The sequence below is a fragment of the Garra rufa genome, chromosome 17 (assembly GCF_049309525.1).
Source record: "Garra rufa chromosome 17, GarRuf1.0, whole genome shotgun sequence".
In the NCBI taxonomy this organism is placed as follows: Eukaryota; Metazoa; Chordata; class Actinopteri; order Cypriniformes; family Cyprinidae; genus Garra; species Garra rufa.
Window position 1 is genome coordinate 8142664 of NC_133377.1, and position 15952 is coordinate 8158615.

Genomic DNA, 15952 nt, shown 5'->3' on the forward strand with positions numbered 1-15952 from the left:
CAAAATTTGCTTTCATCCGAAAAAAGTACTTTGGACCACTGTGTTTTATTAAGGGCAGGGTCAATGCAGCTAGCTATCAGGAGATTTGGGAGCACTTCATGCTTCCATCTGCTGAAAAGCTTTATGGAGATGAAGATTTCATTTTCAGCACGACCTGGCACCTGCTCACAGTGCCAAAACCACTGGTAAATGGTTTACTGACCATGGTATTACTGTGCTCAATTGGCCTGCCAACTCTCCTGACCTGAACCCCATAGAGAATCTGTGGGATATTGTGAAGAGAAAGTTGAGAGACGCAAGGGATTCCCGACCAAGTATTGAGTGCATAACTGAACATAATTATTTGAAGGTTGACTTTTTTTTGTATTAAAAACACTTTTCTTTTATTGGTCGGATAAAATATGCTAATTTTTTGAGATAGGAATTTTGGGTTTTCATGAGCTGTATGCCAAAATCATCAATATTAAACAGGGTTTCTGCAGATATGAACAAGTGAAATTTAAGACTTTTTAAGACCTTTTTAATACCACCTTATATGAAATTTAAGACCGAAACCTGTAATGGAAATAGATATTATATTACATGCATACATGTAATATTTAATGTGTTTAATGTAAAAAGTAAACACAATTTCATGGCTGTCATAAATTACATTTATTACTTCGATATACAGTGAACTTTTCATATCAGCAGATACTATTCCACACAAAATATCCCCATAAAAGTACCACTAGAAATATCTGACGTAAAAAAAAAAAATTCTGAAGCAATATTTTCATCAGTGCTCTATTAGCTTTTACATCTTAAATCTGCATATTTGATTTACCTTTATAAAGGCCTTTTTTTTACTTTTGAAATGTATGCATTACCTTTGAAATTTATTTTATGAATTTATCAATAAATTCTAAATGGCTGTTAGCAGTGAGATTACATAATTTACACTGCAAAATTAAAAGTGATATTAATGTTTTAAATACATTTATTGATTTATAAATATATACATTAGAAATGTTGGGTGTGGAGGCATACTTTTAAACACACTAAACTACCAGCAGGTGGTGGTAAGTCACTTCATGAGCGAGTTATTTCAACTGATTCGAGCAAAACGCTAAATTATAGCAAACGTTGCTAGGAGAATGCTTCTGCTAATGTTGCATATTGTCTAATAGTAAGTAACTACTTGACTAACTAATTTTTTATTGAGCTAAAATTAATGTAACATTTGTAATTGTGAGAATTTTCAGCAAAAAGCTCACTTGGTATATTACTGAACTATATCATGTTATGAATAAACTATACATTTGAAATTTTTACCTCAGTGTGTTTCTTTAGAGTGCTGTTACATTCGTTTTAAAGTATGTCACAAATAGACCAGAAATACACTATCCATTATCAATTTCTGTTTACGTTGAATGTATTAAAATAGGAATCTTTCTTGCCTTTCGATGCTTCGCTAGTTGTTTTTGTCACTTCAGTTTTAATCAGGCGTTTGTTCGGTCGGGCAAGTAAAAAAAAAAAAACATTTTAAAAGTATTTCGAAGGCTGGCGGTCAGCTAGCTCTACCTATATTTCTTATTATTATTGATAACATTATATACAGAAAAAGGTCGTTTGACCTGTATTCTGCTACTGCGATTCTGAAGACGCAGTAACTTTCACAGAGGGAGAAAAAAAATCTAGTTGTTAGCAACTAGCCAAGCCCTATATTCAGTTTTTTCAAGCTAAAGTATCGCTAAACTTGCACTTCCCCATAGCTAAAAAGTTAAATCCATTTTACTTCTGCGGTACAATCCGAGAGAGACTCGCGCCAATAACAGACAGCTGATTGGCTATTGCATGCTGGTCTCATTTGTAGTTTAAATACAGCAAATTATATTTGGATTAGTGAAATAAAGAACTACAACACCACGGAAACCACAAAAAGAGAATTTAAATGAGCATTAGAGGTAGCGTTACATGGACATCGGAAAAATAAGACCTGTGTAAAATTATTTAAGACCTAGAACAGCGAATTTAAGACTTTTTAAGGCCTAAAATTTAGATTTTTAAATTTTAGACTTTTTAAGACTTTTTAAGACCCCGCGGAAACCCTGATTAAAACAATAAAAGGCTAGAACTACTAAATGTGTGTAATGAATCTAAAATATATGAAAGTCTAATGTTTATCAGTACATTACAGAAAATAATGAACTTTATCACAATATGCTAATTTTTTGAAAAGGACCTGTATATAGTAAACCAGCCTGCACCATATTTGCTGAATGAAATTCAATACTTGATTCTTACCAATTTTGGGGTGCTGTTTTAAAAAATACTGTCCTATGTCAAAATTATGTGTATTTTGTAGCAAATACACACAGCAAAAATGGTGAAGAAATGGTTAGCAGACAAAACATTAACATTTTGCAGTCCTGACTTAAATCCATTTGAGAATCTGTGGAGGGAACTAAAGATCAGGGTGAAAAAAAACATTTCTCAGCTTTTATTTACATTTGAACAAAAAGTGGCATGTACAAAATTATTCATACCCTTTGCAAACTGTCACAGTCTATGGGAAAAATCCAATGTTCTGAATCTATACCATTCCAAATAGTCCGAGCTGTTCTAAAGCATCCTAATTACCCTGATTCATTGGGAACAGCTGTTATAATCTACTCAACAGGTGAAAAACAGAAGCTCTCTGCTGTTGGTTTGTGGACAGTCATGGCTAAGACAAAGGAGCTCACTGAGGATCTGCGGCTGCGCACTGTGGCATCTCACAACTCAGGAAAGGGCTATAAGATCATATCGAAATGTTTTGAAGTTCCAGTGGCTACAGTGCAAAGTATTATTAAAAATACAAGACGTGAATACAAAAGTGACACCTGTGCTGGCCAGGAGGATAGTGAGAGAGGTAAAAAAAGAATCCAAGGATCACCACCAAGGCCATCCTGATGAATCTGGGCTCTACTGGTGGCAACATCCCAAGGCAGACAGTCCAATGGACACTGCTCACCGCTGGGTTTTATAGACGCAAACCAAGGAGGACACCACTTCTCCAGATAAGGCACACAAAAGCCTGCTTGGCCTTTGCAAATGCTCATCTGGATAAAGAAGACTTCTGGTCTTCTGTTTTATGGTCAGATGAAACAAAAATTGAACTGTTTGGCCACAATGATGTAGCCTTCATTTGGTGTAAAAAAAGGAGAAGCCTTCAACCCTAAGAACACCATCCCCACTGTCAAACATGGTGGTGGGAACCTAATGTTTTGGGATTTTTTTAGCTGGTGGACCAGGGAACCTAATCTCAGTAAACGGCACCATGAAAAAGTAGCAATACATCAAATTTCTCAACAACAACATCAGGCAGTCTGCAGAGAAACTTGGCCTTGGGCACCAGTGGACATTTCAGCACGACAACGACGCAAAACACACAACAAAAGTGGTGAAGAAATGGTTAGCAGACAAAACATTAACATTTTGCAGTGGCCCAGCCAGAGTCCTGACTTAAATCCAATTGAGAATCTGTGGAGGGAGCTAAAGATCATGGTGATGGCAAGGAGACCCTCCAACCTGAAAGATTTGGAGCTCATCGCTAAAGACGAATGGCCAAAAATACTAGTGGAGACATGCAAAAAGCTGGTCAGCAATTATAGGAAGCGTTTGATTGCTGTAATAGCCAATAAAGGCTTTTCTATTGATTATTGAGCAGGGTATGAATAATTTTGGACATGCCACTTTTTGTTCAAATGTAAATAAAAGATGAGTAATATTTTTTTTCCACAATGACCTCTTGTTAGGGATGTAACGGTATTGTAAATACCGTCGTACCGCAATAGCAAATTTTTTCGATACTACCGTGGTCGCATGACTCGATAAAACGATAGGTCTTCTGAGAAAAGTTTGCTCAGGCGAATGGAGTGAACGGGAGATAGCGGGAACTACAATTCCCATCAGCCCAGGCGTGGCCATCATCCTTTGCGGTCTGTTGTCGCTACAGATCCAGTAAGATGCCGTTCACATGTCACGTCTTTTGCGCGCTCAAGTCCGTTATTTCAAATGTAGATGCGCGGTGTGCGAGCGCATAATGGAAGCGACGCTTTCTGTCTATCCAAACCGCTCTGTAGCTTGCGCTCCCATGGCATCTGCCGTTGCTAAGCAACCATGACCTGCGCTCTCCACAGGCGCGACATGTGAACGGCCCCTAATGCGGAAATGGCGGGTGCTGCTAGTAGCGGCGAAGGAAAAGAGATGGAAATGGTCGAACCTAAAGATGCCCAGAGATCCCAGCTTTTACCAGATAATACATGGTTTAATAATTTTTTGTTATTAAAATTGAAAAATTGAAGTTCCTGTTTCAAAGTTTACAGATATATGGCTAATTTGTATGCCATTGATATGTTCAGTGTTCATGTAAACTGTTTAATAAACACTTCTTGCACTTTTTTCGAGTCTCTTCACTAGTTTTGTTTTTCCTGTAAATGATTCAATAAATACCGTACCGTGTCATTCATACCGAGGTATTACCGTACCGTGAAGTTTTGATACCGTTACATCCCTACCTCTTGTACATCGTCTTATTATCTTTTGGGAGAAGCCTGTGTCATTTCCAGTCAAAAAAAACTTGCTGGTTGAATAAAAGTAACTTTAAGTCTGAATTTGCCAGGGGTATGAATAATTTCGGGCTTGACTGTATGTATGTATATTTATCATCATCATCATCATCATCATCATGACATCATCATCATTGTGGTGTAATGAATGCTGAGAAAAAAATTATTTTGAGACAAGCACAGCCAAATGAACTGTGAGGTACAGAATACTTAACGTATTCTCAAACCTGATCATCCACATTCATGTCAACCACCATGTCAGACTACAGTAGATAACAGATGAATAGATGAAAATGTATGTTGAAGACGAGACTTAGGGCCTGAGCACTGTAGAAGCTTGTGATCTTCTAAAACAGTGCGCAATGAATCCAGATGATCATTTAACTAAGCCAGAACCCAAATCTGCTTTGTAAACAATTACACTATAAACCAATCAAACAGCATGCAGAGAGAAGACAGCAGGAAGCTGTTGGATTAGTCTAGGCCATATATAAGATCCACGGCTTGCCATGTAATCTCAATCATGCATGTTTACAAGGCAAATGACTCTTGTAAATCTAAGAGTGAGCATCAGCTAAGAGCAATTCTCACTGAGGGCACTTCACAGCCTTGTACGGTTGAGGAGATCCTCAAGCTCTTGCACACTCCACATTCCCTTTGGATCACCATCAATCGTCATCTCTAACAACATAAGCTCTACGCTCACTACAGGGAACATACTAAGACTTAGAGTGCCTCCAGATAGTGTGATGTGACTGTGCTCTTGTTACAGCTCATCGCCAGAAGAGCAGTTACTGTACAGAGAATTTGAGGAATTCAGCTTTTTCATCATAGTTTCTCAAGGATGTTGCATAACAGCAAAAAGCGCTAAAGGGACTCTTGCTGTGACACATACGTGAAGCAACGCCATCAGGAAAAAAAGAAACCTGAGTGGGCAAGAGTGGTTTTCTGTGATGAAGCTTTCATGCAAATGTTCGGCTTTGAGGGAGGAATTTCAAAGCCTACTCATGATCTCTCTATTGGGCTTCATTTATCTTGCCTGCTTAATAACAAAGCCTGATGACATTTCAATGAAAAGAGATCTTTAGAATGGAAGCAATAGTTCACCTAAAAATGAAAATTCACCTAAGATTTACTCACCCTCAAGGTATTCAAGATGTAGACGAGTATGTTTCTTCATCTGAACAAATTTGGAGAAATTTAGCATTACATCACCAGCTCAGCAATGGATCCTGTGCAGTGAATGGGTGCCGTCAGAATGAGAGTCCAAACAGCTAATAAAAATGTAGTAATCCATACCAACTCTAGTCAATAAATTAATGCTTAAAGCGAAAAGCTACATCTTTGTAAGAAACAAATCCATAAAGATTTTTTTTTAATTATTATTTCAACTGTTGTTTTCGGCTGAAATATTAGTCCTCTAACCACATTACTGCTTATTCTGGAGAAAAAAATATATAATCTTGTCGGAATCAGAAGAGAAATATGCAAACCAAGCACTGTTTACAACCGAAAACCAATACAAAACTATTCTAAATAAATATTTTTGTGGATCTTGAGAAGACATTTTCACTGGAGGAAGCGCTATTATGGATTACGGACTCATATTTTGTCCAGAAGTGGCAGTTTAAGATTAAAAGGTCTTGATGGATTTGTTTCTTACAAACATGCAGATTTTGGCTTCACAAGATGTAAACTGATCGACTGTAATTGTGTAGATTACTCATGGATTGTGATGTTTTTTTCAGCTGTTTGGACTCTCATTCTGTTGGCACCCCTTCACTACAGAAGATCCTTTGGTGAGCAAGTGATGTAATGCTAAATTTCTCCAAATATATGTTGATGAAGAAACAAAGTGCTCTACATTTGGATGGCCTGAGGCTGATTACATTTTCAGCAATTTTGTGGTGAACTATTCCTTTAACAACATTCTTCTTTTTTTTTTTTTTTACAAGACCTGGCAAAGAAAAGGAATCACCTACTTCTTAAGACTTCCAACACAGCAAGTAGATTCAATAGTGAATGTTGTGTTGCCTCATAGTGTTTTGAATGTAGCCTGCAGGCCTGAAGGTATTAAAAAGATCTTGCCTAATACCACAAAGGTCCATTTATCTTTGAATGTGATGCATAAGGAAATCAGGTGAATCATCACGGCCTATGTTGGATCTTACAAACTGCTGTTGTGCAAGTAGGGCACATTAGAAAATAGCAGTAGGCTAATGGAGCCAAAAACAGAGAAACAATTCTGACCTTGTCTGATTCATGAAAAGTGACCATATTGTTCTCTCAAAGGATCTCGCTACCTGCTGAAATGCGAGGGTAAGTGGAACTATTATCAGATCAGTGGCTCTGGTGGATTTCCTGGACGATAGCAACTAATGTCTTTGCTTTCCATTTCCCACAAACAACAGGAAAGGCTAAGGGGATCGAGATGACAGTTAAACAGGGAGAGCAGGACTTCGAAACTTAGTTTGCTCATATATCATTTGTGAGTGACACGTGAGGAAGAAGGAGTGGCATTTCAGGTTTTCTGTAAAGGCTCTATATGAGGAAAGTGGTGAAACGTTAGTGCAAGCAGCCCACATATATTGCAAGTTTTCTATAAACCTTCAAAGCTGATCTGCTTGGATCAGGCTACTTTAAACTATTCAAGTAAATTACTTATTCAAGGGGTTATTGGGTACAAAACTCACTTTTACATGTTTGAACTGAAATGTGTCTTGGCAGTGTGTACACAACCACCTTATAATCATAAAAATCCACTCAGTGTTTTTTTTTTGCAAAATCCCCATAAATCATAACCATTTTTTCAGATCAAGCCGTTCACAGATTTTTGGCAGAGTGATGTAGTTTTGCACAGGCTCCTCCCACATCTGACGACTGACACTGGTGTTTTAGTGTAGACCCAGCCTGAGTGAGCTGTAAACAGTCCGCCATTGTTTCGACGCCAGAGCAGGATATTTTCTAAGCAATTGAGGTGTTTTGTTGTTGGATGTAATAAAGAACATAGCAGTCATCATTTATTCTCAACAATTGAGCCGCTAAAGACGCAGACGAATACTTTTGCTTTTGACGGGAATGCACACTACGATCTGCCTAAATGTGTTCACGCACATTATTTATGATCCAGCTTTACCTACAGAAGATGTGAGTATAAAAGGCTAAAGTTAACAGTCTTAGAGAACTGCTTGTCACTCTACGGCAAAGAGGGGTGGGGTGAGCAGAGCTCATTAGCATTTAAAGAGTCATGCACCGAAACAGGTCACTCTGAACAGAGCTTGTCTTGGTGTTGTTTTACACTACCATTAAGAAATTTTAATTAAAGTATGTTATAGACTTTTCATTAAAACCCTAAACAATGGGCATCAGATGACCCCTTTAAAACAACGTACTAAAAACTAGGGTTGCAAAAAGGTGGGAAATATTCCAGAAATTTTGGAAACTTTCCAGGATTTTTTTGAATCTTCCAGGGATTTTTGTAAAGTTTTTACCGGAAATTTCCCACCCCTTTACAACCCTACTAAAAACACAAAACATCATCAACAGGGGACAGGTTTGCATAAACAAACCTTCCTGACCATTTTGAAGAGACTTGTTAATTGTCCTGAATTACGGCTGGTCTCGCACTGATTGTAAGGCAAAACGTGATTGGTTGGAGCGAGAACGTGCAACGATTGGACAGCCCCACGTGGCCGGTATCTGATTGGCTTAAGTAGAAGGTGGGTGGAGTCCATCCATTTGTGGATTAGTTTGCGTCTTGACGCTTGAAATGTTTCAAAATCCACAAACACGCGCAACGATCTACAAATGCACAGAGAGCAATCCACAAATACGAGCAGGGATCTACAAATGCACAGAGAGCTATCCACAATTACGCGTAGCGATCTACAAATGCACAGTACGCGATTCACATATAAATGCCGGGCAAAGTTGTGTTTGTAGAATAATAAAATATTTGTGAGTATGTTTTTTATTTGCAATTCAATTTTTTTTACTTGTGAATATAATTCATGTTTGTGGAACTCATTCTATTTATTTTGTGAATACGCTTGGTTTTTGTCAATCGCTTTACATTTATTTGTGGATCATAATGTATTTATTTGGAATTATGCAACAATTCTAACGCCATAGAATTGCGTGATATAAACTCACAATTGCGAGTTATAAAGTCAGAATTCCGAGATATAAACTCGCAATTTTGTGAACATATCAGTCTTTTTTCTCAGAACTTGACTTTATAAACTCGCATTTGTGTATATCTCACAATTCTGAGAAAAAAGTCAGAATTGCAAGATACAAACTCGTGATTGCAAGAAAAAGTAAGAATTGCAAGTTTATATCTAGAAATTCTGACTTTATTTCTCACAATTCTGAGTTTATATCCTGCAATTCTGACTTTATAACTCGCAATCGTGCATTTATATCTCAGCTCTGAGAAAACAAGTTGAGTTTATATGATGCAATTGTGAGATAAAAAGTCTCAATTAATTACCTTTTTTATTTTTTATTCAGTGGCGGAAACAGGCTTCCATACAGAGGACATCTCATTTTATCCCTGATCTACAATTCAGGGTTCTAAATTTCCATGAACTCCCCAAGAATTACATAATCTGTGATGACTAGATAAAAGTATATATATATATATATATATATATATATATATATATATATATATATATATAATAAATAAATGATTTGAATACGAATAATTTTTAGCTGGAGAAATTGCTTTTCCATGCCCTTTTAAGATTATAATCATTTCCATGAGTTTTCCCAGATTGGAAATCACACTTTTATAATTGCTTGACATTTCCAGATTTTCCAGCACCACAGGGATTCAGTGCAATTTAAGTGCCAGGAAAAATGCTTTTTACGTAAATTACATCAGAATACCACTAAAAGAAGGTTTCACACTATGAACATATTTGGTTAGTTTAGTCACATAAAGAGAAAAAAGACTGCTCTCTGCATGATATTTATATTTAAAAAGATGTATATTTATTTATTTATTTATTATTTCATTTTAACCTCCAAGAACTGCCTGTCTGGTTTCTCCTAATCCCTTTCAATTTTTTTAATATTGTTACAGACCTAAACTAGCCAGTGTGTGTCATAAACATTTCCAGTTATGACTTGTATACTATAACAACAACAGGATATTCCACTACTTAAAATGCATTTAAACAATCTTTGAAATAATGCCAAACTGAGTTTATATCAATACATCTGTATTTTAAACAAGCGCCACCCAGATGCTTTTCAGGTCACTTTGAATTGCACGTCACACCCCATAAAACATGAGCCGGTGATTGTGAATCTAACAATGATACAGCCTATATTACACAAATGTGACCCTGAACCACAAAACCAGTCATAAGCAGCACGAGTATATTTAGCAATAGCCAAAAATACATGGTATGGGTCAAAATTATCCATTTTACTTTTATGCAAAAATAATTACATTCCATGAAGATATTTTGAAAATGTCCAACTGTAAATATATCAAAACTTAATTTTTGTTTATTGCTTAGAACAACTTTAAAGGCGATTTTCTCAATACTTAAGATTGTTTTGCACCCTCAGATTCTAGATTTTTAAATAGTTGTATCATAAATATTGTCCTAACAAACCATACATCAATGGAAAGCTTATTTATTCATTTATTCGAATCTCACTTTCAAAAAAATGGATCCTTATGACTGGTTTTGTGGTTCGGGGTCACAGATGTAAAACAAACAAACATGCAGGTGTATCCTAGAAAGTATTGAAAGTAAAACAACAACAACTACTGCTAATACTGAAATCAAACCGTATGACATGCAACCTGCAGAGCGTTTTTGCTACACCTGCTTAAAGATAAGATTTTCTGCATATTTTGGCACTGACGCACGACGTGTCACAGTTAAAGTATCCTAATCAGATCATAAACAGCGTGGTGTAACGTGAATTAGCAACAGTAACTTTTGCTAAATGTTACTTATTCTGGTATTCTGCAAAGAGGGAAAACTAACGTTTACACAATGGTAAAGTTACTTTACCTTGAGTTTCTGCAGAGGAGTAAATCTCAACTCGTGCACGAAGGGGTTTTTGAAGTGTGCAGAAACGCCCGAGTCTTCTCCATCCACCGCCGTGTGTAGTTTTCTGTTAGGGAACCTCATACTGAAAGAGTAAACATATATCTTTAAAATAAAAGCAAAAGTCCGCAGTAGGCGGTCCACGCGGTGCTCCACTTATACACTAAAGTACTTTTAAGATTTCCTGATCGCACATGCACCTCAAGTCGGTTTTGAGCTACCGGTGTTTGGCTTCGCTTTTGACGCGGTCCGCTCCTGTAAATTACCGAGCGATCAGCATCTTGAGCGTTTTCATTCTGCGCATGCGTGATAAACGCAGGTTCTGACATCACATCGGAGGTGTATAACTGAGCAGTAAAAGAAATGGGAGATTGTAAAGGGGTTTACTTATTTAGAAGGTTATTTGCTCTTCCCACACTATTAATTGTAATATATTTGGTCTGTTGTTGACTGACAAAACAGTTTAAACAAGCATATAAAAACAACCGAGAACTGTCGGTGGTTTGATAGCAGTGTCTGTCTCTAGAGAATCCTTATTAATGTGCACAGTGCACGTGTTTAAACCGCTGGGATTTTGTAAACATAACAACTTTCCACAGCGGTCCACAGCTTAGCAGTGTTGTGAATGGTGAGCATTCCTGTATTCAGTGATAAAGATAAAATAAAATAAAATAAAATAAAATAAAGACTTTAAGTAACAATCAGACTATTTCACTCTGCCTAGATATCATTCAAAGCTTAAGTTTTGCTTACAAATGCACGTTTACATACAAATAATTGTATATGAAATTCTGAGAATGTTACCGCACGTTGGAACAGTAAATTTTTAAAGAACCACAATAAGAACAGGCAGAGGAATTGAATCCAAGACCCCTGAACTCTCAGCAGTGCAGCATCGCCCCCTGCTGTACAAACGAGGAACATTAAGAGGTCATGAAAAAGGAAAGGAAAGGAGGTGAAGTGAGGCCAAGTATGGTGACCCGTACTAGGAATTTGTGCTCTGCATTTAACCCATCCAAGTGCACACACACAGTAGTGAACAGACACACCGTGAACACACACCCGGAGCAGTGGGCAGCCATTGCTGCGGCGCCCGGGGAGCAGTTGGGGGAATGGTGCCTTGCTCAAGGGACTCACCTCAGTCGTGGTATTGAGGGTGAAGAGAGTGCTGGTTATTCACTCTCCCCACCTACAATCCCTGCCGGACCTGAGACTCGTACCTGCAACCTTTGGGTTACAAGCCCGACTCTCTAACCATTAGGCCACGGCTGCCCCAGGGCATACCAAGTTTTTGATTGATTGATTTATTTCTCTTTCCTCTGCTTACTCCCTTCTACTCAGGGGTCGCCACAGCGGAGTGATCCGCACAACTGATTTGGCACATTGACTGGATTGATTTATTTATTTTACTTTATTATTATTATTTATGTTTAACCCCTTAACTGTCACCGTCCCCTCTGCGGGATTAATTAGATAAATAAAAAAATTATGACAAGAGTGCACCTCAAAAATCTACTTCTTAACAGGAGTTCTGACCTTTGTCACAAACAGACTTCTTCGTTGCCTTTTTCCCACTTTAGAAATAATAAGAAATTATATATCATAACTTAAAATGTCTAAATTAATCCTTTGAAAACCATTTTAAAATCCGACATTGCATTAACATGGAAAATGTACATCAAAATCATATTGCAAAATGATTTTGTTCATGAATTATAAAAATTTAAGTTTGAATTATTAATTTTTACGTCTCTGTTCAAAAATGGAAGTGACATTTTTTTTTTTTTTTTTACATAATTCAATGCTCTTCTCTGACATTTCATCAACTAAATATTCATTTTTTAGTTAGGTGTGCATAATTCATTAGCAAATCACTCAAAAAATGTTTTAAGAAGTTTTTCTGTTCTTATTATTATACACTACCGGTCTTTGAACAGTAAGATTTTTTAAAAGTTTTTAGTCTCTTCTGCTCACCAAGGCTGCATTTATTTGATCCAAAATACAGCAAAAAGTGTAAATTTTTGAAATATGTTTACTATTTAAAATAACTGTTTTCTATTTGAATATATTTTAAAATCTAATTTATTCCTGTAATTTCAAAGCTGAATTTAGCATCATTACTCCCGTCACATAATATAGTATAGTGTAGGAATAGTATAGTGTACAATGTTACAAAAGCTTTTTATTTCAGATAAATGCTGATCTTTGGATCTTTTATTCATCAAAGAATTCTGAAAAAAATTTACTCAACTGTTTTAAATATTGATACTACTACTACTACTACTACTAATAAATGTTTCTTAAACAGCAAATCAGCATATTAGAATTATTTCCAAAGGATCATGTGACTGAATGAGTAATGATGCTGAAAATTCAGCTTTGATAACAGTAATAAATTACATTTTAAAATATATTCAAGTAGACAGAAAGCAGTTATTTTAAATAGTAAAAATATTTCACAAATTTACTGTTTTTTTTTTTTCTGTAAATGCAGGCTTGGTGAGCAGAGAATTATTTAAAAAATATATATTTAAAAAACAAAAAAAACATTAAAAATGTTAATGTTCAAAAACTGACCGGTAGCGTATAAAAACATTATTTCAGAATATTCTTTGTTCCATTTGGTCACTTGTAAAACTGTTGAATGTTACTTTTTAATGTTCTCTGATCATTCAGTACAAGTAGTACATTTTTTTAAGACCAAATAAATATTATTTTATTGCTTCTGGAAGAATGTTTGTTCATAACTTTTCTAGAGCATTAGCCAAAGTAATGAGAATGCAACTCTGTGAATAATAGACTGGTAAAGATAGAATAGGATATCACTCACAGTTTTATCTTCAAATGTAATTGAACAAACGTTTGTTAAATCACATTTGAAGATAAAACTGTGAGTGAATGCAGTTTGCACTGATAACTGAAATATAACAATAACCTCTATTTAAAAAGATTTAAAAAGAAGAAATGCTACACAGCCTGACAGAAAGTTTGCACGAAAGCAAGAAGACGATCCAAAATGCACTATTCAATAATATTGTTTATATAATTTAGTGGGTTTTCGCATGTAAGTAAGACCAGAATTAGGTTTAATTAACTGCCGTGCTCCTGAACATATATATAAAAAAGTGAATGATTCTCAAAACCTTTAAGCATCTTTTCAGACAAGGGTGTCCAAATTTATTAGAAACTCTATGATCTTTACATGGCCAGTACACCACTCAAGTGATTCTCAAGTCTTCATTTGAGAAACAGCACACATTAGGGTCTCAATTTATTCACCCCTGCCGCTGCTTGTGTCTAGGGTGAGATTTGCAAAAAACAAACAGCCTTCCACGGCGGCGCACGAAAAAGCAGTCTTTGCAGCGTCTTTTGAGAGCAGTTTTTGTCTTCATGCCAGCGGATGGTTGAACACACAGGAGCTGCTGGCATCGTCCGAGCAGGGGTGAGAGGAATGCAGAGTGTGGCTCGCACATAGGGTTGACGACTCCTCGGAATCGCGCCGTTGCAGCTGTGATGGTGGAGATGCATCTCTGTGCACCTACTGCATGTAAGGAGCCAAAAGCAGCATATCTGGCAACTTGGGACAACTGGCGAGTTAAGGAACCAACAAGACAGGGCAGCAGCGGTGCCATGATGTTAACACCTAGTGAAGCAACAAACACAACATTCTGGGTATGAAAATAGTCCTTAATTCATGATTAATTCAATGATTTTTACACATGTATGTCAAAATTACCATATTTTTCATATCAGACATGTATAATAGGCAGTTTTGTGGTGTTGCTTATTTAAAATTAGGGAATGAATGCTGATAGCGAATATCTAATATTTTATTTAATGACTGACAAAGCTATGAAAAGGTTTAGTAAAACTTTTTGAACACTAAGATTTTTTTTTTTAAGAAATTTTTTCTCACTAAGCCTGCATTTATTCGATTCAAAAATTCAGTAAAAACAGTAAAATTTAGATTTTTTTTTTAAGGTAACTGTTTTCTATTTGCATATATTTTAAAATGTAATTTATTCCTGCGATCAAAGCTAGATTTTTAGCATAATTATTTCAGTCTTCATAGTCACATGATCCTTTAGAAATTAGTCAGAAATGCTGATTGCAAGAAATGCAAGAAACATTTATTATTATTATTATTATTATTATTATTATTATTATTATTATTATTTAAAACAATTGAGTAATTTTTTTCAGGATTCTTCGATGAATAAAAGATTCAAAGACCAGCATTTATCTGAATTAAAAAAAAAACTTTTGTAATGTTATAAACTGTACAATTTGTTTTATTATTTTTTTTATTAGAGAATTTTAAGAATTACAGAAATTAATACTTTTATTTAGCTGGGATGCTTTAAATTAATCAAAAGTGATGATAAATACATTTTTAAATATTACAAAAGATTTCTGTTTCAGATAAATGCTGTTTACATTCATTAAATAAACCTGAAAAAAAATCTACTCGTTTTCAACATAATAATAATAATAAATGTTTTTGAATCATTTTCATGCTTTTGTGCAAACTTTTTAAATCTCTGTCTAAATATTAATACTATTTTTAATACATCATTTTTAAATACACTGAGTCCGAAGACTTGTGTATTCTTAGAGAAAATGTCCTGATTTCGATATAATAAATAAAAACTTAAATGTTAAGCACATTCAAGTGCTCATTTTGATTAATCTACTATATTACAAACTAATAGCAGGTAACGTTAAATATATTTTGACCCATGTCTAAGATATCCATGCTGGGTTGCAACTGGCATTAAATTTAATTTTAGTTCGTGTTCGGAGCTGCATGCATACATTCATTTCCACGTATATGAATTTATTGAGAGTCTATGCAGAATGTTTCATTACTACATTGTTTGCATAAAAATAAAAACTTAACGCTGGCGGACCGCTAGCTAATGTAGCTTGCCAGACTGAACAATTTCTCTTCGACGCCATATTAATGTTTGTTTCAATACAATAATTACATGAAAACATACAAACAAAAGATGCATCGCATACCTGATTTAAACTCCTACCAAAAACGCGTATATAAGCCAATTATTTAATCCAAAACCATCAATGTGAAGGCAACATGCTTCAGTCGGACGGAAGCCCTATGAGTTCCTGTGACGTAATGACTTTGAGAAAAGTCATAACGCACGCATGCGCAGTACAATCACTGAACCCTTGTTTCAAACTTGTGTATAAGATAGCTATTCTGTTACATAAAGTACTAAGTTGGTGTTTTAAATAAAGTATAATTTTTTATCGTCAATAAAAAAT

General features: G+C 35.6%; 1 protein-coding gene across 1 annotated transcript in view; it reads right to left on the reverse strand.

Annotated features, from left to right (window-relative positions):
• Window positions 1-10940, reverse strand: part of lpcat1 (lysophosphatidylcholine acyltransferase 1) — a 60791-nt gene extending 49851 nt beyond the window's left edge. Inside the window, exon 1 of the mRNA XM_073821980.1 lies at window positions 10631-10940. Within this exon, the coding sequence (XP_073678081.1) occupies window positions 10631-10750 (120 nt within the window). The 5' untranslated portion in view covers window positions 10751-10940. The remainder of the gene's footprint in view (window positions 1-10630) is intronic.
• Window positions 10941-15952: the final 5012 nt, after the last annotated feature.